The 27,871-nt window shown below is 39.2% G+C and overlaps 1 protein-coding gene across 2 annotated transcripts; it reads left to right on the forward strand.

The window, feature by feature from the left end:
• Positions 1-320: 320 nt before the first annotated feature.
• LOC131938417 (serine/threonine-protein kinase LATS1) lies at positions 321-27,871 on the forward strand. Of its 2 annotated transcripts, XM_059296432.1 has the most exons (9): positions 321-384; positions 535-600; positions 2,568-3,361; positions 17,689-17,800; positions 18,897-19,150; positions 19,750-22,159; positions 23,217-23,393; positions 24,035-24,141; positions 25,422-27,871. In XM_059296432.1, exons 3-9 carry the CDS (start codon positions 2,918-2,920, stop codon positions 25,848-25,850), a joined length of 3,933 nt encoding a protein of 1,310 aa, XP_059152415.1. In that variant the 5' UTR covers positions 321-384; positions 535-600; positions 2,568-2,917; the 3' UTR covers positions 25,851-27,871. The 2 variants fall into 2 exon arrangements, with proteins under 2 accessions (XP_059152415.1, XP_059152416.1); XM_059296433.1 differs by lacking the exons at positions 321-384; positions 535-600 and adding an exon at positions 1,083-1,173.

Here is a 27,871-nt window from a genome sequence, read left to right on the forward strand (position 1 = left end):
TTCCTATTAATTTTTTATTTATTTATGTTAGCGATGACCTAGTCTAAAAATGAGCCTAACGCAGTTCCATTGTATTCTTTTGGTTTTGTTATCTTTCATCATACACTAACACTGACATACTTTGCCGGATTCAACATTTATTTTATGTTAGTAATGTTACGATCTACTAACGGATGAATTTCACAGTGACACACTGGATACAAAACCCATGTCCACGCGACCCTCTGCCAGGAAAATAGATAAAACACATGATCAAGGAATGTCAACAATGTCATAGAGGCGGAGCCTCTGTCAATCACGCTTAAACCTGGAATGCGGAGTTTTAACGCGCTATTTTTTAGGGGTAGCAGGATTCTGTTTAGTAAAATTTGGTTAACTTATTAAGTACGATTTTCACTCTAATGTTTAAGAAATATGTTTTGTATAAATAGATGGTGACAATATATAAGTTAATTTTTCTTTTTCTAAACGTTATAATTATAAAACCAAAGAAAATAATTTTCAAAACTATGGATGCTTGCACCCCTTTCACAGGTATACTATCCTCCGCGGCGTTGGGAATAAGGGAGTCCAAGTGACGCGAAATTGGATTGATTACTGGTAAGTCAATAAAGTTATTATAATTTAAAGTAATTTATCAAGTTTGTATTAATCGTATTTACACGTATGTTTAGTTGGGCCCGTTAAAACTTTATTTTGTGAACACAACATTTGGAATACACGGCAAACCTTCTGTTGTGAGAAACAACATGGCGGAGTAGTGTCGAGTGCTTACATTATATTTACCGAAGGTCGCATACCTTCCTCAGCGATTACGATGAGGAGTTGAAATTTCTTATAAAGTTGTGTTTTAAATTGCTACGTATTTGTTTTTGTTATAAATTATTTACCATTATATTTTATTCGTAAAGTATATATGTGTATTCGTTAAATTGAGGGGGGGGGGGGTATTTTGGCACGTCGCAGAAAAATCTAGGTCCTCAAGAGGTCGTGGAGCCCGGGTCTGTGTGTGTACCACTGTTGTAGCGTAGCATACCCGAAGGTATGCGCTACCTGTGCATCTCGGAGGGGGGAGACGGGGAGGGGTTAGCAAGCTTGAATAATAACATGGTGGCTGTAGTGGCTGTAACATTCCATCCTTTGTTAACGTGATGTCTTTATTTTGAATATATGGTACTTATGCATTCCCTTTCCATTTATATAGAGATAGACTATGATATGTCTAGCCTAGTAGCTGCTGCTAGACTAGACTATAGGCCTACTAATAATAAATAAAGCCTCTTACTAATAGGGCAGTATTTAATATTTAATTTAGATCTATATAAGAATAGGCTTTTAGAATTATTAGAATAGAGAAAAATACATAGGCGGTAGGCTTTTTTTATATTTGAAAATGACAGTGTTACTAATATAATCATTTAGGCTAATCATGGCAACGAGGCCTTTAGTAATTAATTACTAATAGGCCTAGGCCCCTATATTGGGCAATAGATAGATAATGGTAACTATATATGCCTATATATATATTATATTATATTATATATATATATATATATATATATAATACTTTTATTAGTCTACAAAAACCCTAAATAGTTAAAATAGAATATTAATAGGCCTATATGCCTATACAAAACTATTGTTATAAGCCTATTCAATATATAGGCCAACCTAACTGCAAATTGGGCCTACAGGTGTGCTGATTGCATATTGACTTCTATAGTTTAAAAATCAGATGTCAATCCCAAATAGACCAAATAATAATTAGTTAATTAGGGCCTAATAGTTTTTTAATATAAACTCAAGTGTAATGTAGCCTACACATTCACAGTCATATTAAACAGAAGACAGGTGTGTTTTGAACAACAGAGTTCAGTGTAAATAGAACTGCCTAGGTCTTAGGCTACTGCTTTTCTTTTATTTAAATGATCATGTCAACAATAAACAAAAAGTCTAGGCTACATTTTTTATATTTTTAGTTCATTAATCAGCAATCTTTTAGTAGTTGATAGATAACTTATGATAATCTATCTATCTATTACTTGGGCAAAACATTTTGGGAGCTGTATAGAATGTTTTGATATTTATAATTGTTGATGTAGGCCTATATTTTATTCAATCTTTTTTCCCAGTAACCAACATGTAACTGTAGATTTAGGCTACATATTTGTGTAATACCTTATAAAAAGGGCTGCATTTATTTATGCAAAAAGCTGTTTGTTTTGCCACACTCATTAAAATAGCCATACAACATACTTATGACTTGAAGAGACTAGATGTATGGTCTACTCATAAAACAGTACACTATATGCCCTAACAACAGAAATGTTTTTAGTAGGCTCACATAAATTACTTGTTCTATATAGAGCTTAAACATGAATGTACCAAGTGCTAGTCACCCATGCTTATGTTTTTTTTTAGTACTGTTTGGCTAGTCATATCTCATGGCATTTGGTCTGTTACTTTTTGTCTATTCAATTAAAATTATTGAATAATGTTTTTGGATGTTGTATTTTTTTTCTTCTTAATCTTTAATCATATCTCAACACTTTCTTTCATCAATACAGATTCAGTGGATTGTATTATACAAGTGAGAAATTTCCAAAGAGTGCTCATCTTCACTGGATTACTATTCTGCATTCTGATAAAAATCTGGATTACGATGTGCCATTTCGAGAGTGTGTTAATCAGGACTCCCTGATTCTATAGTGGTGGTTATAATTACCAAATTAAAAGCATGTAATGCTACATCATTCAACAAAATAAGAAGCTATTCAAAAAAAAAAATCAAGTATTTTTTTTTTACTACACTAAAGAAGTTAAATGATCCTCTTCATGCATCTGCCAGTGAGGTACCCATCAAACTTGTTTCTTCCATTATTTATAAAGTTCCTAGTCTCGGATATCACTTTTACTTATGATCCGAAAGGAACCCGATAGACCAAGCGCAGGCGGAAGAAGACCACTGCTGGTCACGTTTGTCGGTAACAACCGGCAGATGTTGAATGAAATTCGAGACAGCCTCAGCCACCTACGAAAGAATGAACTTGAGGGCTACAACGACTTGTCCAGCCTCCAACTCAAGCCCGAGTTGTCACAGAGCACCCCGAACCTTCTTGAGAAATCCTCAGGCAGCAAGATGACCCGGCGGGACAACCAGCATCACAAGGCGTTGGCGGAGATCCGTGACAGCTTGAGGCCCTATCAAAATGCCAGCAGCAACGGCAGCACCGGGGCGTCCGGTGGGAGTGGTGGCAGCGACAACAGCAGCACCACCAGTTCCACCAGCTCGCACGCTGCTAGCGACGCTGAAGCCTGTCAGACCAAAGTCCAGCAAATCATGCAGTACGGTTTTGATGAGGTACATATTTTTATTGTTTACATATCCTTGGTTAATTAACTACACACTATTGGTTTAAAGTTTCTCACAACCAAGGCTATACAATATCATCACATTTGTTTACAATATTGCAGTAAATGTTTTATATAATGTCTCGAATGAGAAAATTAGTGTATAATTCTTTCTTTTCTTTGCTTGAAGACAATGTAAGAAAGGATCCATACTAAAGTTAGGGTTGGTGCTTGTCTCAAACTTCTAGACAAGCTACTCCCACTGAAACACAAACACTGATAAGGTTCATGTTTGTCAGCCTTCTACAACAGTTGACTTAAATTTGTTCAAATTATTTAAAGTTAAATTTTAGGCTAAAATAGACTGTTTAACACAGAGTTTCTTTTAGGCCTCTAGAAAAAAATATAATTTATATAGATAATATAGGCCTTTAATTAGTGCAACCCGCCTAGAAATTTAAGTCCCCATCCCCCTAAAGAAAATGTCTGAAAGAAACGCTGGTTTTACATAAGTATAAGTAAGATCTTTCATCTTCAAAATTATTATTTTTATACTTTCAAATTTGTAATTTGAGATTTGATTTTAAGTGTGATTTTAAAATTTTGTAAAATAAATCAAAAGGTGTTGGCAAAATAACAATGTATAGATATAAATTAAATAGAAAGATTTTGTGTATACTTATAGAAGTTGGTGTTACATTTTGCTCTTTCTAGTCATGATGAAGCTAAAAAATTAATAACCTTTTAAATCATGCCTAATCTAAGTTCATAAAATTAGTTAAGTAATACACTAGGTTTATTTTTATCTTCTCTTTATTTGTCTAATATGGTAATAAAAAGGCTTTGAATGTTCCATAAAAGCCTTATAACTCTTTATAAAAATTTTTACTTTATATTTTATTTCATTGATTAACTGAACCTAAAACAAACTTTAAATTTTATTCTCCTATGTTAAAAAAAACCCCATTGCCAGGCTAGCACTGACAATTCAAATATAGTGTGTTAAAACTAATGTAACCATTTTTTTTATAACGTGGTACATGGTCATAAATCACAAGGCCCATAAAATAAAACCCTCTGTCCACGAGGCACTGTGGACTTGTTTAAAAATCCTCGTCACTTTACAAGAATGTTGCCCTCTCCTGCCTTCCCCTGCCATGTTTGCCCAGAAATGAATGACTAGCTTGGAAGTTTTGTCATTTTATTTTTAGTTTCTTATTTGATTCTAAAAATGACGCATTCCAGAATCAGTGTTATGGTGTGTACCCCGGCCCTACTTTTTCCCCCCACTTTACTGCCTGTCAATAATGATAAAAAAAATATTTCAAAACGAATATCTATAACGCTTTTAGTAATCGCCAAATATGGCGATAAAACTGTATTCAGGCGTGATATCGATATGAAATTGGGAAACCCGGTTGACGAAATATATGGTGAGTCAACGAAGGTTTTTTTTTTTCCCCGTCCACTCCTAATTTGACTAGTTTCTATCACAGACATCGACCGCTGATCTGTTTAATCTACCCGATCAAATTCCTCAGTCTAATGGCATTCACGTAGCCACGCTTAGTTTCGGTATTTAACGTTCGATTCTAATCAAATTCTTCAGCTCCTCTCATGCGTGACGCCGGGACATAAAAAGTTTTTTTTTTTAAATATGGACGATCGCTCTGTTCATTCTTGTCCGTTCTGTGATCATTTCACTGACGGTTTAGTTACAGCTAGTTAGTTAATAAAAGATGTTCTTGAAATTAGAAGGTTTGGAGATTTGGAAAGGAATGCCAGATTAGGCTAACTGGTTATCGGGTCGGTGATGCGGTTGCTAAACCGTAAAGTCCCGAGTTCGAACCCCGGGCAGATTAAGCTCGATAGCTGGGGACAGCAACCTTCTAGGAAAGAAAACTCCAAAATCAAACACCTGCTTTGTAGTTTGTTCTTGGATGGACAAAGGCTTTGGAAACTCAATAAGAAAAGGAGTTAACGGCCTATATGGCGCATAACATGTTGATGCGTAATGCTTAATTGTGTTGGAGCAAATCCCGTCCAACATTACAATTCATATCGTCGTCACGTATGGCTAACAGATGACCTCACGTGTGTGGTCAAAACCGATAAAAATAAAATAAAGCCTACCTTAGGATTCCTATTTTAAGCAAATACCATGGGAACACTAGTGCTCATTTTGAGCTTAACAACGGTACACTTATGCTGGGGTGATTATTGAAATATTATAGCAGTGGCGTATCTAAGGTGGGGGGGGGGGCAATCAAGTCAGCGCCAAAGTGTGTAGAATCTGTCCTGTGAACATGCGAAAATGGATCTGTTCAATTTGTTTTATTATTTGTTGACTCTCTACCATAGATTTACCAGCGTCGGTATTCCTCGCATCAAGTGGCTACCTGACAAACGCCGTCTCGCTCTAACGCGTGCATTATGACTTCATTTCGCCCTCCTCCCGACCTCAGCGCCCCTGTTACACATTTCGACACCCCCCCCCCCTCCCGCCCAACCACAGCGCCCCTGTTACACATTTCGCCGACCACCACACTCTGACGTTCTACAGCCTTACCTTATGCCTCACAACTGGGTCTATTTCACTGTATCATGTATTTTCTAGATGTCCACTGCCCACTTCTCTGATTGTCCAGTTAACAAGATGTGTCTATTTCTCCATGTCATGTGTTTTCTTGATTTAATTATTCAATTATCAGCACATCTGTTTCATCATGTCACAAGTCCATTTCTCCGATTGTCCAGTAAAAACAAGAACATAATGACACCTTTCATACTTAGACGCTGGCTACTGATTTTGTGATGATCTATCTCATATTTTTAAAGCGATTGTTGTGCTCGCGGACATACATAGATCTACCTTAATAGTCTTTTTTTCTTACATAATTTATGTAATTGCTAGATCGGATGCCATTCATACTCATACACACACACACACACACACACACACACACATATATATATATATACAGAGCTCACGTAATGCAGTTGTTTACTAGAACACCTGTATGACATGATTGGGGAAACACCTGTGCTACGTGTGGTAGCTCGAACTAAATTGAAGTGTTTGACCTGGTTTAAACCCCCCTGCATCAACCATAAATCACAACCCAGGCGTAAGCAGACCTTTGTTCAGACTTTGAAATCAAACGACCCCAGTCAGCTAGACACGTAGATTGACGTGCCCCACTTTACAAGACCTATTTGTACTAATTGACATCGATACAGACCCCCGCCCCGGTTTTTTTCCCTCACGATTTCCTCCCACACAAATTCTTGTTGCGAAGTTTTTTAAAAACTTGAAATACAAACCGAATCCTTTAAATGGAATAAACTTTGCATGGGGATTGCTACGGGGATATAACTTTAAGTACAGATTACACACTGTAACACTTTATATGGAGGTACCCTTGCGTAGGCTGTAGTTTATTAGTACCAGACACAATGTTCGTTTGATTAAGGCTTTAGGACATTCATTGAAATTTAGGTTTGAGTGATCGGTGAACATATCAACGGTTACTTTATGCTTTGTTTAGGGAGACATCAGAAACGGATTTAAGTATAAGCTAAACAAGCTATTGCTTAGGACCCCCGCTGTCTTGGAGGTCCCCAAAAAAGAATTTTGTAAACCGTGGTGGGCATTTTGTCACCAAATTTTAATTTGTTCATATCAAGTCTAAATCCGCTTCTGGGAAATAGGCCTATATAGACAAATCACACTATCTGAAATATTACTTTCATTGTGAATATGTGTGTGGTATTATCTTTAATCTGTTATTAAATGGCTACAGAAAGGTCGCCACCCATGTATGGCTAGACCCGCTGGACACACCGTAGCCACCTTGGTCCACTCCTCTTTATCGTGACTGCTGCAGTTACTTTTACAAGATTTGTTTTGTTGCTGCTTGTGATATCTGTGGGATATTAGTCTACACTTGTAACATTCAAATATGAATCTCGTCTGTATGGCTTCCTGCATCCGTTCAATTACAAATATATTTTAATTTATTTTTCAAATGGAAATATCAATAGTTAACGACTGCTAAAAAATACCGCAAAAATATATAATTTTTGTCATAAAAATACATTCATAAATCTGTGATCAAGATTTATATATATATTTTTTTACAAACTGGCAACTCAAAGATCGTGTTGGCGGCAGGATCAAAGTAAATAGTGCAGGGTACAGATCACACAGACCTCCAAATATATGGCCTGCTAGATTAGCTGTCCCTACCAGACGGTGCACAGGCGAAAATAAACAACTGGGCTTAATAAATCAAATCCCCTGCAGATGACGGTGATGGTAGCTAATCGAGAAATACTCACGCATTGTTTTTTTTAATAGGATAAACCGTAACACGTGGTGGATTTATTTTTGGCTTAATGTGTAGGTTAAATATATAAGAATTGGTTGCCAAACTGTCAACTGGGCTACAAACAACAGGTTACAAACAACAGGTTACAAACTGCTGTTGTACCATCCCACACGTTTTCTACATGTTTTACATTAATTGGCTCAACTAGGCTACTGATTGCCTTGAGTTTGTGGTAATTTACATCGATTGTCTCAAGTACTCTTTGCATTGTGTTTGTCGTAATTTACAGCGAATTGGCCAAGTACCGTTTGCCTTGTGTTTGTGGTCATTTACAGTGAATGGGCCAAGTACTGTTTACTTTGTGTTTGTGGTCATTTACATTGATTGGCTCAAGTACTCTTTGCCTAGTCTTTGTGGTCATTTACAGCGAATGGGTCAAGTACTGTTTACCTTGAGTTTGTGGTCATTTACATTGATTGGCTCGAGTACTCTTTGCCTAGTGTTTGTGGTCATTTACAGTGAATGGGTCAAGTACTGTTTACCTTGAGTTTGTGGTCATTTACATTGATTGGCTCATGTACTCTTTGCCTAGTGTTTGTGGTCATTTACAGTGAATGTTTGCCGTATATTTATGGTCATTCACAGCGAATAGGCCAAGTAGTGTTTGCCTTGTGTTTTCACATTCTCAGCATATTTGCCTGTCATGAGAATATATGGCGTCTTGTTTACACATTTTCTTCCGTTAGCCTAACCTACATTTGCCTAGACCGCAATCCAATCTTTTATCACCAGACATACTTTAGTGACTAGCTAGCTGTTCGACGTTTATTTCTTCGATATTTATTTAGTGTCTCTGCATAAAACGTCGCATGTTTTATATACTAGTTGAATGTTACTAGATGTATATAAAACAACCAACAATTCCTGCTTTTTAAATTGACACGGGGTTCAGATTAATTCACGATGAGATACACGGGGGGGGGGAGTACCTTAGCATGTGTCATATATTTTTTTCCTGGATACAGTTTATGAAATGCACACTAATAATTTACGCTAAGATTTTTTTTGTTATTTGACACCAGGGTGCATTTTTGTTACCTCTTTTTAGTGGTGGGAGGGGGGTCATAGCGTAATTTGTGAAGCATGACGGAACCTGGGGGGGGGCTAAAAGTCGAGGGACTTCGTTTATGAACCTTTAACCATCCCCATACTCTGGGTTTGTTATATGTTCTACAAATATGGATATAGTTCACTGGTTTTAGCCAAATGGGTGCTGCCCAGTCATTGCCAATACCACAGAGAGAAATATAAGGGGGGGGGGGGGGGGGCTGGATAAGCGATAAGTCTATAACAGTCGATTCCTACCGACAGTCTCTGATGATAATTTAAGAACAGAAAGGCATGAGGACAAGAAGGAAATCTTCTATCAAGTCACACTTAACTCTTCAACCAATCAAATCGTTTTTCGGACGGAAGCCAAATCAATCCTGCGAACCGCACAGAAGATAGACTGTCATCTTAACCCAAATGCTCAGGACACATAATGTTGGGTAATGTCAGCAAGAAGACAGTTCTACAGTGGATCCCGGCCCATATTTAATACGGTGAAATGATATTGCAGACCGGTCGCCAAAAATTGGAGGAAGAACCGAGAAGTGTTGCCACTACAACGAAGTGAAGTGACAAAGAGTTTCAAAGAGAAAGAATATTATCAGGCTGTCCGACTTTGATTCCAACCGGACAAATGAGGCCTGATACAAGCGGACACGCCAGGACCAACGGGTAATCAGCAGACAAAAAACATGCCACAATAATATGAGAGAAAAAGTTCCAGAAGGTGGAAAATCGTGACACATACAGTGGCGTCACAAGGCGGAGGCGCGGATGGGGGGAAGGGGGGGGTGGCGGCGTGGTATGCAACGACTGACACCAATTTTAGTGGTGACACCAAATCGAAAAAAAGTAAAATGTATTATCAAAATAATGTTTTATCCCGTAAAAATACTAAGATTGTAAGGCAGAGGGGTGACACCAAATCGAAAATGCAATATATTAGTAGAGGTGATGTGGCATCCTCAGTGATTTTGTTCGAGTATATGTACGCGTCTTTATTTTTTATATGTACACCAAACGATCTATGTCGGTGTCGCTTGCATGCCACTTGTAATACGATTATTTCACAGCCAATCCCACTTTTAAATCAATATTACATTTTATGAAAACAGTTAAGATCACATTGTTTCTAAATTGTATGTAAAATGTATAGTTGAATGTTACCCCCAGTCATGAAATGTCATGATACGTTGTGTTGAAGACGATGTTCTCAACTGATTACCGCTTACGTAATGCAAGAAGTTGTTTAAAGTAATATCTCAATCATTTAAAATTGTGATCCCCGCCTTCCGACGCTAAAATAAAACAACTTCTCATCCCCCCCCCCCTTTCATAACACATTTCAATTGTTACGTCAGGTGAAAACAATTTGTACGGTCCATTATCTTCCTAGTCAACACTCCGTGTTACCTTGCTTGTGTGGTGTATGGCTGTGTGTGTGGTGTGAGTATGTGTGTGTACTCATTCAATGGCCCACGTGTCGACTCACGCTCATTTAGATTAACCTCATTGTTAGGAGAGTAAACACGGTGGTTATTGTACAACAGTCTAGTACATCTGTTTGTATTTGGGTGGTGACTATAGACAGACATTTGTCAACACTTGTATGGTGGTTGTAGACCAACATGTGTGTGGTGGTTGTAGACCAACATTTGTGTGGTGGTTGTAGACCAACATTTGTAAGGTTGGTTGTATACCAACTTTTATGTGGGGGTTGTAGACCAACTTTTATGTGGGGGTTGTAGACCAACTTTTATGTGGGGGTTGTAGACCAACTTTTATGTGGTGGTTGTAGACCAACATTTGTGTGGGGGTTGTAGACCAACATTTGTGTGGGGGTTGTAGACCAACATTTGTGTGGTGGTTGTAGACCAACATTTGTGTGGGGGTTGTAGACCAACATTTGTGTGGGGGGTTGTAGACCAACATTTGTGTGGGGGTTGTAGACCAACATTTGTAAGGTTGGTTGTATACCAACTTTTATGTGGTGGTTGTATACCAACTTTTATGTGGTGGTTGTAGACCAACATTTGTGTGGGGGTTGTAGACCAACATTTGTGGGGTGTTTGTAGACTAACATTTGTGTGTGTGTGGGGGGGGGGTTGTAGACCAACATTTGTGTGGTGGTTGTAGACCAACATTTGTGTGGTGGTTGTAGACAACATTTGTGTGGTGGTTGTAGACCAACATTTGTGTGGTGGTTGTAGACCAACATTTGTGTGGTGGTTGTAGACCAACATTTGTGTTGGGGTTGTATACCAACTTTGATGATGTTGTTGTAGACCAACATGTGTGTGGTGGTTGTAGACCAACATTTGTGTGGTGGTTGTAGACCAACATTTGTGTGGTGGTTGTAGACCAACATTTGTAAGGTTGGTTGTATACCAACTTTTATGTGGGGGTTGTAGACCAACTTTTATGTGGGGGTTGTAGACCAACTTTTATGTGGGGGTTGTAGACCAACTTTTATGTGGGGGTTGTAGACCAACATTTGTGTGGGGGTTGTAGACCAACATTTGTGTGGGGGTTGTAGACCAACATTTGTGGGGTGTTTGTAGACTAACATTTGTGTGTGTGGGGGGGGGGTTGTAGACCAACATTTGTGTGGTGGTTGTAGACCAACATTTGTGTGGTGGTTGTAGACCAACATTTGTGTTGGGGTTGTATACCAACTTTGATGATGTTGTTGTAGACCAACATTTCTGTGGTGGTTGTATACCAACATTTGTGTGGGGGAGGGTGGTTGTATACCAACATTTGTGTGGGGGAGGGGGGTTGTAGACCAATATTTGTGTGTTAATTGTAGACCAACATCTGTCAAGATGTGTGTGGTGGTTGTAGACCAACATTTTTCCACATTTGTGGGGTGGCTGTAGACCACTATCAAGATGTGTTGTGGTTATAAACCACCATTTGTCAAGATGTGTTGTGGCATGTTTTCTATATCTAATTGGACCTTGTCGATGTTGTTGGCTAATACATCTTTTTACTTAAAAATAAATGCACTCGGTTAGATATGGGAAGGGGGTGGGGGTATTGGGGTAGGATGTGACTCTTTTTTTTTTAAACGCAACAAATTAAGCTTTGTTTTTGTTTTGTTTTAATATGGTAACACATTTTTTAAAAAGCTTTGTTAAAATCCGTTTATTGAAACAACCGAGCCCTTCAATGAAAACTGACCGATTAGTTTTATTTTCCCAGGGTTTGACTCCCTGCTACCCCACATTGATGGCGTGATTATCCCCGAGTTACTAGCATCGATCGGCCCATTAGGCATACGTTTTTATTAATTTAGTGATAAACAAACTTGCTACGGTCTGTTTCCGCTGATAATTGGGGAGGTAGAGTGTGTGTGTGTGAATAAGGGGGGGGGGTGGAGAAGGTGTACGCTTACGTCATTTTAAAAATAATATATGCAGTCTGTATATATGGCTGTGGCGAAGTTAAATGTATGCTTAAATGTTAACGGTGTGTCTTGCTACAATCGTGTGCGTTAAAGTCATGTGTGCTGTGGCAGTCCTTGTGTGTTGAGGTGTGTTGGGATTGTTGATGTGTGTTGAGGTGTGTTACGACAGTTGGTGTGTGTTGAGGTGTGTTACGACAGTTGTGCGTTTGAAGAGTGTTGCGACACGTCGTGTGTTGCGTCAGTCGTGTGTGTTGCGACAGTTGGTGTCGAGGTGTGTTGCGTCAGTCATGTGTGTTGAGGTGTGTTGCGACAGTCATGTGTGTTGAAGTGTGTTGCGTCAGTCATGTGTGTTGAGATATGCTGAGAACAATGTGTTTGTCTCCCTGAATGCTCTTCTGTTTGATGAAGTTGTAGCTACGGGCAGATCGATGTAGCATTTATACAGCAGCTTGTGCTCTACAGGGAACCTTACCTCGTTAGTCCGTTCTATGACTTTAGACTTCCGTGATCTGATAATTCTTGGCTCTTGTGTGGCCCTAGACTTTAACAAGCTATGGGCTTAAAGTTGTGTATATCTTAGATAGTTCCAGACCATTTACAAGTTATGTGGCCCTAGACCTTGTACAAGTTGTTTGACCGTATGGCCCTATACCATTTACAAGTTGTATGGCCATAGAACATTAACAAGTTGTATGGCCCTAGAACATTAACAAGTTGTATGGCCCTAGAACATTAACAAGTTGTATGGCCCTAGAACATTAACAAGTTGTATGGCCCTAGAACATTAACAAGTTGTATGGCCCTATACCATTTACAAGTTGTATGGCCATAGAACATTAACAAGTTGTATGACCCTAGAACATTAACAATTTGTATGGCCCTAGAACATTAACAAGTTGTATGGCCCTAGAACATTAACAAGTTCTGTGGCCCTAGAACATTAACAAGTTGTATGGCCCTAGAACATTAACAAGTTCTGTGGCCCCAGAACATTAACAAGTTGTATGGCCCTAGACCATGAACAAGTTGTATAGCCCTAGACCGTTTTAATGTTGTATGGCCCTAAAACCATGAACAAGTTGTATAGCCCTAGACCGTTTTAATGTTGTATGGCCCTAGAACATTAACAAGTTGTATGGCCATAGAACATTAACAAGTTGTATGGCCCTATACCGTTATAAAGTTGTATGGCCCTAGACCATTAACAAGTTGTATGGCCCTTAAAGTTGTATGCTGTCAGTCCCTCAGCTGTCGCCGTATATTGTGATGTAGGCCTGTACCTATCCCCTGTAGACAGCAAGACGTTCAGACATGTAGCACGACCAAGCCAGCGTCCACCATCCCGCCCGTTCCTCTCGCACTGCTCCAGCGGACGAAAAATCTTGGAATGTTGTATCTAGGGCAAAGTTCTGCGCCATGACACGTTTTTAATTGCTTGGACATAAAAACAAACAGTGTGTAGAGCCAGACACAGCACACGGCGACATGTCGGCTGCTTCTTATCTCCCATAGCTAAGCAGCATCGATACAGGCATCGATCACTCATCACCACATCTTCAACTGTACAGGAAAAAATTCAACACATGCCGACTACTGTAACGGGTCTGTTACTGTTGGGTAGTATCGATACATACAGTCATCGATCACTTACGATTACATGTGTCCTACTCTACAGTTATATAAACAGTGACTGTCTAAAACGATGGAAAATTTTCCAAACTAGAATAATAATTATACTCCATTGCCTTTACGTGTTTTTTGTTTTTTTTTCTACAGTTTCTTCAGTCAATAAGAACTAATATGTTGGAGTCTATACGTGTGAGAGTGTTGGTGTGTGTCTGTGAAGGGAGGGGGGTGAGGGCTATACCTACCTATAGCCAGCAGGATGTGCCAAGCCTTAATATATCCTTTTAAATCTCCGACGTGTTGCGAACCTGCAGGTATTTGGGCCGCGACGGTCTACACTCCTCAGTGTGTTGTAGTTGCATGTCTGGCTCGTGGTACATGCCTCAGTAGAACGTCAGTTTGTTACAAATGTCCTTTAGACTCGTGGTGTGGTACATGCCTCAGTAGAACGTCAGTTTGTTACAAATGTCCTTTAGACTCGTGGTACATGCCTCAGTAGAACGTCAGTTTGTTACAAATGTCCTTTAGACTCGTGGTGTGGTACATGCCTCAGTAGAACGTCAGTTTGTTACAAATGTCCTTTAGACTCGTGGTGTGGTACATGCCTCAGTAGAACGTCAGTTTGTTACAAATGTCCTTTAGACTCGTGGTACATGCCTCAGTAGAACGTCAGTTTGTTACAAATGTCCTTAAGACTCGTGGTACATGCCTCAGTAGAACGTCAGTTTGTTACAAATGTCCTTTAGACTCGTGGTACATGCCTCAGTAGAACGTCAGTTTGTTACAAATGTCCTTTAGCTCGTGGTGTGGTACATGCCTCAGTAGAACGTCAGTTTGTTACAAATGTCCTTTAGACTCGTGGTACATGCCTCAGTAGAACGCCAGTTGTTACAAATGTCCTTTAGACTCGTGGTACATGCCTCAGTAGAACGTCAGTTTGTTACAAATGTCCTTTAGACTCGTGGTGTGGTACATGCCTCAGTAGAACGTCAGTTTGTTACAAATGTCCTTTAGACTCGTGGTACATGCCTCAGTAGAACGTCAGTTTGTTACAAATGTCCTTTAGACTCGTGGTACATGCCTCAGTAGAACGTCAGTTTGTTACAAATGTCCTTTAGACTCGTGGTGTGGTACATGCCTCAGTAGAACGTCAGTTTGTTACAAATGTCCTTTAGACGTTAGGTTGTTTTTTTTTTAATTACTGAAGAAAAATAATCTAAATATGAGTTGTTTCCAAAACATGCGCCCATCTACAAATTCCAACATCAGCTGTTTAACGTATTTATTAAATACGATTCCTACGCTTGTGTCAAATCTACGTGTGCTAAGGAGAATGATTAAAACAATAACATATCACAAAGTTCCTATGTCCGTTATGATCCCGCCCCATTTGATTCGCACAAGCATCGCTATAACCCTAACATCATACTAATTGTTTAGAATTTGAGGCCATAAAACATTGACAACAGTTCTTAGAAAGAATATGAGAAATTTCAGCTTTGTGTTATTAAAATCAAAACTTCATAATCAATAGTCGTTTTCAAATTTAAAATTAAGAACGGTTCAAGAAGAAAGGTAGGGGTAACAACAAGGGTGACATAATCGATTTCTTGGACGTGCCTCTTCTATATTACCCCACTCCAAATGACTTATAGGACACCCTTCGACGGGCCTTCGAACCCGGAGACCGACTCAATAATTTCGTGATATATTGTGCCCCAGAATTTACCCAGTATTAGCTCGATCTCCCGTGTTGGAGACGAATAAATTGTTCTACATAAGTTCATGCCTAATTAACTTTGTTTAATAGCAGCTGTCACAATTAAAATGCCCGGATCGCAATAAAAAAGGAATTGAAGCATAACAATTGTAGATTGTCAAAAGGAATGAATCATTCCATATGACTTGAACTAAAAGGAGTCGGTTAATAGTCTTTGGACTCCGATTCTTATATGTATAGCCCGGTTTGTAAACAAGTTATTTTGTAATCAAGTGATAGGATGAGCACGTCATATTTACAATTAACTCTGTTCTGTTCTATAAATAAACTATTAGCACGTGACACAGAAACAATAAGACTTGATTGGTGGGATTTGGTAACAGGAGTTTATGTAATTCTAGCTGGCCTTGACCGAACAAAAAAAAATACTTTTTTTTTAAATCAATAATCCTTGTGACCACGTCTTGCAAGTTTAATAAATAATTAAGTTTACATATAATTTAGTGTAAAGATATGGGCCAGATGTCCTGCCAATATATTTGCACGAAGTAGATATGTTACTTTTACAAGTGGGAGACATTAAAATTAAGTTGCCGCATTGTTTTTCTTGCCCTTGCTTCACTGTTACCAGGGTAACTCAGCATCAAAAACAAGTGTTAGTTGCAGCCATTTTTTTCCTTTACTAAATCCTACGTAAGACATCATCACACAGTACACATCTCCCGTCAACTGGCACTGCTTATCTTTTAGTGCTGATTTGTTTCTAGTTTTACTCAAACAAAAGGTTTATCTCAACTTTTGACTTGTTGAAACAAAAATTGGCTTATCCCCCCCTCCCCATCTGAAAACAAACAACCACCAGGACATGACCCCCCCCCCCCCCCCCCACCTCGTCGGCACCCCCTCCCTCAATGTACAACCGTTACACATTGATTAGCCACGGAGCCATCAAAACTCAATTCAAAGCTTCTCAACCACTTACTATTGGAGGGTCCCATTTGATACTTTGTTAGCTTCTGTACTCTCAGACCAAAACACTATCACTAGCCTGGTGTTAGAGTTAGCATTACAGTCCAGTGGATGTTTGGGTTGTAAGACATTGTTGTTGCCTACTCTAAAGTACCCAGTGATAACTGTGTTGATCATGTAGTGAGGTACTATATAACAATAACTCAGGTCACACACATGTGTTTTAGTAGGGAACAGAAAGAACACCAAAGGCGGGTTTATAGTATATATGTAGGGATTGTCCCGTTTTGTCGGGAGGGGGGGGGAGGTGCATACCGCAAAAGGTGATTTCCTGCAGTGGCTAGTCTTTTTTTTAATGAGAAATTCTGCTATTCCTGATCGTTTGATAACTTACTAATGCTATATACATCATTGGTCACTGTATGAGGGGGTGGAGTACCTCGTTGGCAGAGGGATCGACACCTGGGTTACCTTGCCTAGTGATACCTTGTGTGAGGGAGGGGGGGGGGCTGACTTTGGTGAAGAGGCCTAGCATAAACTCTATTAATATTAGAAATATAAAAGCTTATTAATTGGTGTTTGAATTGTGGGGGTGGGGTGTCGACAATGTAAGGCGGCGTTTTGTAAGGATGTCTGATGTTAACGGAAATCGGTAAATGCAGCTTGACGTCATTTTAATAGATGACGACCCTCCACATACACACGATGTCATTACGTTTAGTCCGAGTCATCCAATGTGTGAGAACCCCTGACTATGTGATACTTGGCGTGTGGCTGGTTTTAATTCTTGTGGTCGTGTCCATGTTTTGATTGCTTTAACTTGTGCCCTATGTGGTTACATAACGCGCTGAAGTTCGTCCAACTATAGTATTGGTGACTGTCGAACTACATCTAACAAAAAGCATCTACCAAATTACAAATCTTACGTTTTGCGACATTCAGCAGAAACCAATTTTTTTTTATCAGACGACAAAGGCAAACTCTTTAATTCACATTTTCCTAAAATAAATGTTCATTAATGTGACTAGTGCCAGACATTAGGAGTATAACATTTTTTTTACAAAACGCATGTATAAATAACCGTTGAGACATTATGTAAGACAATAAGTTCCATTTTTTGAAGCAGTCTATGTCAGATTTGTCTAAAAACGCCACTGTTTGACCGTCTACAGGACATTGCAGTGCGGGCCCTGAAGGTCAGTGGTAACAAGAGCGTGGAGGCTGCATTACGTCTCCTGCTGCAGATCATGGAGGATAAGATAAATGGAGGCAAAAAACTTTCAGGTAACTGCTTGTCGTCTGGTGGGGGTCTTTGTGTGTGTCGGGGGGGGGAACTTTTACTGTTTGATTGATATTGTGTGGGATGATGTGTGTATGGCGTCCTTTGGGGTGGTAGTCTTGTCTTTTGTAGGGTGTGGGGGGGGGGATAGGTTTTTAGTGTGGTCTTGTGTAAAGTTTTTTTTAGTTAAGTGTGATATTGTCATTTAGTGTGTGGGCTGAGGTATTTGTGTGGTTTACTGAAGTCTTAAACGGTGGTTATAGTGTGGTTTACTGAAGTCTTAAATGGTGGTTATAATGTGGTTTACTGAAGTCTTAAATGGTGGTTATAGTGTGGTTTTACTGAAGTCTTAAATGGTGGTTATAGTGTGGTTTTACTGAAGTGTTAAATGGTGGTTATAGTGTGGTTTACTGAAGTCTTAAATGGTGGTTATAGTGTGGTTTACTGAAGTCTTAAATGGTGGTTATAGTGTGGCTTACTGAAGTATTAAATGGTGGTTATAGTGTGGCTTACTGAAGTCTTAAATGGTGGTTATAGTGTGGCTTACTGAAGTCTTAAATGGTGGTTATAGAGTGGTTTACTGAAGTATAAAATTGTGGTTATAGTGTGGTTTACTGAAGTCTTAAATGGTGGTTATAGTGTGGCTTACTGAAGTCTTAAATGGTGGTTATAGAGTGGTTTACTGAAGTATTAAATTGTGGTTATAGTGTGGTTTACTGAAGTATTAAATTGTGGTTATAGTGTGGTTTACTGAAGTCTTTAATGGTGGTTATAGTGTGGTTTACTTAAGTCTTAAATGGTGGTTATAGTGTGGCTTACTGAAGTCTTAAATGGTGGTTATAGTGTGGCTTACTGAAGTCTTAAATGGTGGTTATAGTGTGGTTTACTGAAGTCTTAAATGGTGGTTCAGTGTGGCTTACTGAAGTCTTAAATGGTGGTTCAGTGTGGTTTCTGTTACTGTCATGTAGTGGGGTTTTAAAAATAAAATTAAAATATCTCAATTAACATAATTGAATTCTTATTGATATAAAACATTTTACAAATAGTTTTGAGGAATAAAATTTCACTTTAAGCTATAGAAAAATATTTTTCTCTACCCAGGTCTGGCGCAGAGACCAAATTTTGGTCCCAGCAGCCCAGCTGCGTCAGAAACAAACAGCGTACGGTCTGATAGCCCGGGCCTGAACTCCTCCACACAGAGGCAGTTCATGTCCAATGGATATCAGGCGCCTCCACCCTTACCTCCACGGATACCCATCACTACCATGGCCAACCACGCAACCAGAGGACAGACACCACCACCTTCAAGTGACAACGACAACAGTGTCAAATCAGGATCTGGTTTAGGTCAACAGGTAATTAGGGTTGGTCACTTGTTTGTTGAATATGGGGTGGCATGGGCGTGTGGTAGAGAGCCTGACTGCTAACCTGAACCCAGGTCTGGCGCAGAGACCAAATTTTGGTCCCAGCAGCCCAGCTGCGTCAGAAACAAACAGCGTACGGTCTGATAGCCCGGGCCTGAACTCCTCCACACAGAGGCAGTTCATGTCCAATGGATATCAGGCGCCTCCACCCTTAAGTAAAGGCGGTTGGTCATAGAGCTGGCGACACCATGCCTCTACATGCCCAGGTCAAGAAACATGAACTCTATGTTAGGACTGAAAGGGTAACTACTTATGTGGGGGAGGAGCAGGGGAGAGCAGGTTGTCACTTTTGTCAGGTTAGAGTTATTGCCTTGTACATGATACATTTGTTACTGGTGGATGGGAAGGGTTAAACTAAGACAGTAGGTGCTGCTGTTGATTTGTTTTGTTGAATATAGATAGATGTTTTACATCTGATAAAATGTTAACTGTTACACTATTTAATACTTTAATACATGAAATCATTGACTGCACTGCTCAAAAACAAGAGTAAGATTTTGGAGAGAAAAAATGTTACTGTTGTATTTCAGGGATCAAGTGGACAAAACTCTGGACTTCTCCAGCTGAACCACGCTGCACTGATGGCCCAGGGTCAGCTCATCAACCAGAACAACGTGGTGCCCCAAGGCCACGTGCAGCAGATCATCCAGCGCATGTCCACTGGTCAGCCGTACTACATCCAGCAACAGCAGGTTGGAGTCGTTGGACAACGAGGTGTCAGCCCCAACCCAGGCTTGAACAGCCAGCAACCTGTCATGGTGGGAGTGGTCAGCAATGGGGGCGGACCCTCGCCCAGCCCACTCCTCTCCCACCAGCTACAGAACATGATCATTGGGATCCCCAGTTCAAGCAGCTCTTCTCCAGGCCCCTCTAACGGGGTCTCCACCATGTCGCGGGGGTACACACAAGCTCCCCCACCCCCTTATAGTCAGGCCCAGGCCCAGATTCAAGCCGCCCGGCTTACAGTTGCCGCCGGAGTTAACGGCGGAGCGGTCAGCCATTTAGATCACAACCAACAACAGGAGCTCCACCGCTTAGATAACACCATGATTCCTAGCTCAGCTGAAGCTCAGCAGATGATGCAGAAGAAAATGGTCGCGTCCACTGCAGTGTCGGCTACCCGTATGGCTATGGGTTCCAGCCATATGCCTGTCATCATGCCGTCTGTTAGAAGCAAGGAAGTCACCAAACCTATGCCGCAGACTGCCACGGCTCCCATCATCCCACCCGGACAAGGCGTTGGCATGAACGGCTCTGTTCCCCCCAGCTACATCACCCAAGTCCAAGCTCATATCAACAGCATGTCAGCCCTCCCCAACCAGCAACACCTCAAGCAGTCAGCCGTAGCGCAGCCAGCCCGAGCTATCACGACCCCGCGTAGAGACGTTCAAATTCAGATCACACACTCCCACCCCAAACATCAGCTGGCGCAAGGCATCCGCAGCGGAAACGGCGCCACGTACACCAACGAGCACATGGCAACCGTAGCGTCAACAGGCCAGCCAACCATTCAGACTCGTCATCAGTACAACCCCTTTTCACAAAACCACTTACAAGGCATTAGGCTGCAGAACAGTACGATGTACCAACAGTTTTCACCTGACACTGCGATGTCTACGCCACGCTCAGACTCACCTGTATCACGAGCCACAAACCAGTCACCCATGTCTGTTCTGTCTACTGCCTCCTCGCCTTCCACTAACTCTGACATCCCAGACAAGCCCCCGCCACCTTACCCCGGGCGAGGGATGGGCCAGGTGTTGCAGATAAACCCACCTTTACTTCCACCGCGGATTCCATTGAAAGACAAGCCTCCCCCTCCGATACCACTGAACGATCAAGACACATCTCAACAGGTTTTGTCGGCTCAGCTTTCAAAGTTTCCTCCATCTCACCTCACAGCTAACTTCCCACAGGGCTCAAACTCATCCTCCTCCTCACCCTCCCCCTCCTCGCCCAGCACACCCCTTGTTGTAAATGGCAACATCCCCGCCCCCCACCCAGCTCTACAGTCAGACAGTTCTCAGGCTGGCGCCTCCCCCAACCTCCCCGGGCCGCAGGTTGCCAGCAGTAGTCAGGCGTCAGAGACCGAGGAAACTGACACTGACACCAGTCAGGGGCACAGCCAGGCTAAGAGCTCATCGAACCCACCCCACGAGAAACACCGCTGTATGTCCCCGTTACCTGAGCGCAAGTCCGAAGCTCGGGAGAGAGACAGGTTACGGTGCGACACAAAAGTGAGAATGTATTCCCCGCAGGCTTTCAAGTTCTACATGGAGCAGCATGTGGAGAATGTGCTCAAGTCTCACTCACAGAGAATGAATCGCAGGCTGCAGCTTGAAAAAGAAATGGCAAAAGTTAATTTGTCAGAAGAAGCAGCCCGTCAGATGAGAAAAATGCTGCATCAGAAAGAGTCTAATTACATTCGACTAAAGCGTGCCAAAATGGATTCTTCTATGTTTGAAAAAATACAAACGCTAGGTGTCGGGGCGTTCGGGGAGGTGGCATTAGTTAGGAAAAAAGATGTAGGTTCCCTGTATGCAATGAAGACGTTAAAAAAATCAAACGTTATAAAAAGAAATCAAGTGGCTCATGTGAAAGCGGAGCGTGATATCTTGGCCGAGGCTGACAATGAGTGGGTTGTGAAGTTATATTACTCATTCCAGGACAAAGACAACTTGTACTTTGTCATGGATTACGTACCAGGAGGTGACCTCATGGGACTACTTATCAGGAAGGAAATTCTAGAGGAACGTCTGGCTCAGTTCTACATTGCAGAATTGGTGCTTGCCATTGAGAGCGTGCATCGCATGGGTTTCATTCATAGAGATATCAAACCTGATAACATTTTAATTGACAAGGACGGTCACATCAAGTTAACAGATTTTGGCCTGTGTACAGGTTTCAGGTGGACACATAATTCAAAGTACTATCAGAGAGGTCAGTTTTGTTTTGTTTCATTTAACTTTTTACTTGCTCCTCTTTATTGTTTTTAATTTCCTGTCCTTTTACTGTTTAGTATAAAATATTCGTTGCTTATTTCACTGTAGTTAATAATATAATGTTATTTTTTAACGATAATATGTTTGGTTTATTAAATAATTATATTTTCTTAGTTAACCAACACTTATTTTTTACAATAGTAGAAGTTACATGTGTGTTTATTTTATAAAATATACATGTACATAAAGTTAAAGTCAGCTAATTCAGCAAATCATAGAATATGATAGAAGATTTTTGTAAATGTAAGTGAAAAGTAAAAGGCAACTGAAACTAATAATTGTATGACCATTTCAGTTCTCTTTAAAATAGTTGTTTACAAAAACTAATTTCTAAACTTCCACATTGGTTATTTAAATATTGGGCCATGAGAAATTTGAATTTGATTCAGGAAAACATCCAATGGGTTAAATCTTTGTGGCTTTAGCTTGTAAGATTAAAAGACAGCTGTTAATTAATGCTGACCATTACCACCCTGGTATTTAGTGATCATACCAACATGCTAATCTATCTTATCTGTAACAGGGTTCATAAGGGAACTAACCTAAACATATAGTAAGGTTGGGGGAGGGGGGAATTCATATAGAAAGCACATAACTTAATACCATCCTGTTTTGTTGAAATTCATATAGAGATATGTTTTGAAAATAATTAATTTGAGATCACCAAAATGTAATCTTTTAAAAACAAATTTCCTATAATCTTTAAAATGGAAAGAAACCATATAACTATAACTGATATTGACAGTAATGAGTATTTTCAAATGTCTTTACGTCTTTTAAGATAGAACATATACATCTGATGTAAGCTTGTAAGACAAAGCTTGGTTTACTGAGGTTTAAACAACATTGTGATTTAGAATTATTTAGATAGATAGTTCAGTCTTTATGTGTACGCTTGTCAAAACAGAAGTTCTTGAGATTTCTACTTTAAAGGCTTCTCTGTGCAAGTATTTAAATTAAACATCTTCTCTAACCCTATGTTTACATTTGTCTAGATGGAACCCATGCCAGGCAAGACTCAATGGAGGTCAACTGTCAGTTAGATGACCAGTGTAAATGTGATGTCATAAAACCATTAGAGCGGAGGCGTCAGCGTGAGCAAATGCGATGTCAGGCACATTCCCTTGTGGGCACCCCCAACTACATCGCCCCTGAGGTTCTTTTACGTTTAGGTAGGAAATTTGATTTTTTTCTTCATTTTGAAAGAGATTATTTTGTATAGATGTTAAAAAATCTCTATAACAACATGTTTGACATTTTTTTAAAGATATATTAACACCTTTATCATCAAATTATTTCATAGAAGCGTTCCAACCCGATATTTTTTCCAATATCCACTGATTTTATTGGTGTTAATGTAATTATATAAGGACATCAAAATAAGTGTAAATATAAGAAAATGATTCTCTGCAATAATATAGCCATCAATTACATTTTTAAAAACTAAAACTGACAAGCGTCAATAATAAAATGATATAAATCTGGTGGTGTGACCACAGTGATTAATATTTAGACATGGTGATGAACAATGTTTTATCATTAACATTGTGCTTATGTACCATACACTATCATATTTTCCAGCTATAGCCTACTCTATATTTGTTTTATTGTTTTAAATTACTAACCTCCATTAGCGATATCCTATTGTAAAGCGATAGTTAATTAAATAGTGGTATAAATTATAGTTATATATAATCACATATTAAAATAGGAGGAATACCTTGTGTAAACAGGTAAAATGCATCTTGCTTATTTTCTGAGATAGTTTAAACCTTGACTTATTTAATCAATTATTTTTTCTTTTTCCCACCAGGTTATACAAAAGCTTGTGATTGGTGGAGTGTAGGCGTGATATTGTATGAGATGGTGATTGGTCAACCCCCTTTTTATGCTAGCACACCCGCAGAGACACAGTATAAGGTTGGTCGGCTTATTTAATTGAACTGTTTCTCATTATGTCTGGGTGGAAACTTGAGAACGGTGTTCTGAACTGATTACAGCTGACGTAATGCAAGAAGTTGTTTAAAGTAATATCTCAATCATTTAAAATTGTGATCCCCGCCTTCCGACGCTAAAATAAAACTTCTCATTCCCCCCCCCCCCCCTCCCCCCCCCCCCTCAGGGGTCGGCGTGGTCGAGTCAGTAAAGCTCATGGTTGCTAACCCGAAAAGTCTCGAGTTCGAACCCTCGGGCAGATGAGGCTCGTTAGCTGGGGACAGCCACTCTTCTAGGAGAGACAACTCCAAAATTAAACAACTGCTGCCTTGTAGTTTGTTCATGGTTGGACAAAGGCTATGGAAGCAACTCCAAAAAGAAAAGCAGGCTGAAATCGGAGTCAATGGCCTCAATGGCGCATAAACAGTTGACACGTAACGCTTAATTGTGTTGGAGGCGCGGTCGAGTCGGCAAAAAGCTCATGGTTGATAAATTCGAAATAAGTCTCGAGTTCAAACCCACTGGCAGATAAATCTCGATCCCCTTCCACACTAATAATTAAGAACGAAGAAGAAGAAGAAGAACTTGAGAACAAAACTTCACCCACTTCTACCAAGCAAATTGGTTTCAAACTTAACTTGTAGATCAACTTGTGCTGAAAATACCACAACATGAACTGTAACAAAATTCGATATTTTATTTATAATTATTTAAAGATAGATACATAAACAATAATTTTTTTTTTGCACTATCACAGACAAATTTAATCTGTTCAATGGGCATAAACTTTTTTTAATCAAGCAATACATAAAAATGTTTATAATAGTATTAATAGTCAGCCTTTTTTTAAAAGGAAAATAAAATAAAATGACTTTCTTTAACTGCAATAATGCACCATTATTTTTATGACTAAAAATAAAAGCTTCAGTTACTCAAAACATTTTAGTTAGAATATTCAGTTCCTAGTAAATATTTATACTATTCCATTTCTCCAGTATTTGAGTAATGATACATTTACATACTAGAGTTATATTACTATTATATATAATTGTTTGTACATGTATGTATATTTAGATATGCGCCTTTTTTTTTCAATACACAATATAACTACCTATTCTTTTCTGTATATATATATATATATATATAAATAGTGGGATATTATTATATTTAATATTTTATTGTATTGGGTTCTTAACTCAGAAATACTACAAGCACCTTTACTGCTGATACACTGTATGTAACTGAACTCTTGTTTGTGTCTTCAGGTAATCAATTGGAAAGAGACCCTGACCACACGTCATTGCACCAACATTTCAGCCGCTGCCACTGACCTAATTGTTCAGCTGCTACAGGGACCTGAAACCAGGCTGGGAAGGAACGGGGCCCCCGAGGTCAAGGATCACGCATTTTTTGCTGGGATAAATTTTGAAGGACTTCGCAGACAAGCAGCGCCATTTAAGCCTACAATAAGATATCTGACAGACACCTCTAACTTTGATCCCGTAGACCCAGATAAATTGAGAACTAACGACTCAGAAGGATCAAAGAAAGTAGACTCTAAACTAGAAAATGGAAAGCACCCAGAACATGCTTTTTTCGAATTTACATTTCGAAGATTTTTCGACGATGGTGGCCATCCGTGCACGATGCCATCCCAACAAGATCAAGAAACCAACTTACCTGTATATGTTTAAAAACTATACAGATGTAGTGATACAATTAAGTCTTAACTAAGGTGTGTACAGTTTAGAACTTTGGCATCTACATTCACAACTGAAACTTTTAGAATTTCAAATTCTTTACATTCCTTTCTCTGCAATCAAGTGTTTAGACAAATTTTTTTTTTTAAATAACTCCAAAAATGGTAGACATCAAATCTGTTTTGATGATTAAGCTCCTTTGTACAGTTTTTTTTTAAATTTGAAAGCCAGATTTTTTTCTTTTATTTTGAAAAAAAAAATTATCAATGCCTGTTTGTAGATGCCATTAGTCTGCCTTACCACCCAATAGTCATGTCTTTCTTCACTGAAGCTCATCTGCGCCCTCGGAGAAGGCGCTAGTGTGTCTTGTTGTTTCACATTTTCATTCATTGATTGGATTAGATTCTCTTAGGTAAAGCACTGCACGGCTGCCATAATAACTTGGATAATAAAAAAATATCTAATTAATTAGTGCACAAGGGTTGATTAAATTTCTAAATTTTCTTGGGAGGGTGGAGGGTGAAAAAAAATTGTATAATAATCTGTTATTTATATTCATGTTATTTATATTGAAAGAAACAGTCAAAGACTCGAACAAAATTATGTAAATTAGAATTTAAAAGTTGTGATATTTTTTTTTTCATTTCTTATGTGTTGAATCTATACAGGGGAATGATCCCCTTCTTCAGAAGAGAAGAAAGGTTGTAACCAACCTACAGTGGTTATTGTACCTTGATAGTCCAGGAAAAGGGAATACAGCAATTTTTCTTCCCTAAATCTGGGGTGATAATATGGACCTTAGGGGTGATGAGTTCCCTGTGGTGATCATATTTCCCCCCACCCCCCCTACTCTCTCACTGCTGGATAATGCTAGAACATTTAAGTAGGAAATAATTGTTGGATATTTGTTGGATTGAATAAGTTTCTACCGTGTGTCTTGAATTGACTGTGATACCTCAGTGTAGCAGGACAGTTTTGGTGAGCACCACCAAATAAATAAAACATTGAACTGAACACAGTTGATGCGTATTGTAGGACAATTTAACAACAGTTCATGTTGTAGGACAATCTGAACACTTAGTGAGACAATTTGGTGAACCTCACCTCGAGTCTAGTAAGACAAAATGGTGAACTGTTCAAAAAATTTCTTCGGCCCTGCTCAAATCAAGTTCACCAACATAGTGAAAGCTATGAATAAATCATCAACATCTTATTAAAAAAAAAAACAACTAATTGAACAATACATTTTACTATGCAATATTGTATTTCACCATATCATTTAGTATTGTATAACTATCCAAGTGAAGAATTGTGTTAATATTTCACACTCACAAGTTTGTCTGCTTTCAGTTTTTCTGTGCATCATTCTACCACACATACATTGGTCACCTTCATGACATACATGCACACACAGCAGTTTACATGGAGTAAGAGGGAAGGCTTGCTGTATGTAAACTCACAGACTCATACCATCATACAATGTCTTAGGTGGGGGGATAACTGTAAGGTCATCTGTCAATCACTTAGGATCAATGTTACATCCTGGTGGCTATTGTCAATTCATTTGTTTGTAAATGGAGTTAAGTCACGCTGTTCTTAACGAGAGTGAGTGGTCAGCATCGAATGATGGAGAGTGTGTGTTATATATGTGTTTCCCATAGAGGAAGCAAGGTTTGTTTATTTGTATAAGCGAATGGTATTAGGGGAGGTAATTAGTTTAATTTTTTTAGTAAACCTTTTAATTTTAAAAATGCATTATTTTATTTTTTAAGTTGTTTTTTATCTTTTACTGTTAAAAGAAAAAATTAGCTTAATAACTCTTTTGAACAATGTTCATTTTTTAAAATATATGTTTAAACCGTTTTAAAATAACATCATTCTTACTTTATTTTGTTGTAACTCTAATTGCCTCCCCTGATGATAGTGTGTAACATTTGTAAATACTGAATCTGTGGGAACAGAAAGGACGAAAATCTGGCAATATTCCTATAGAAATAAACTGTTAATGCATCTTA

The sequence above is a fragment of the Physella acuta genome, unplaced genomic scaffold, assembly GCF_028476545.2.
Source record: "Physella acuta isolate Inbredline_101_S28 unplaced genomic scaffold, ASM2847654v3 ptg000243l, whole genome shotgun sequence".
NCBI classification, from domain to species: domain Eukaryota; kingdom Metazoa; phylum Mollusca; class Gastropoda; family Physidae; genus Physella; species Physella acuta.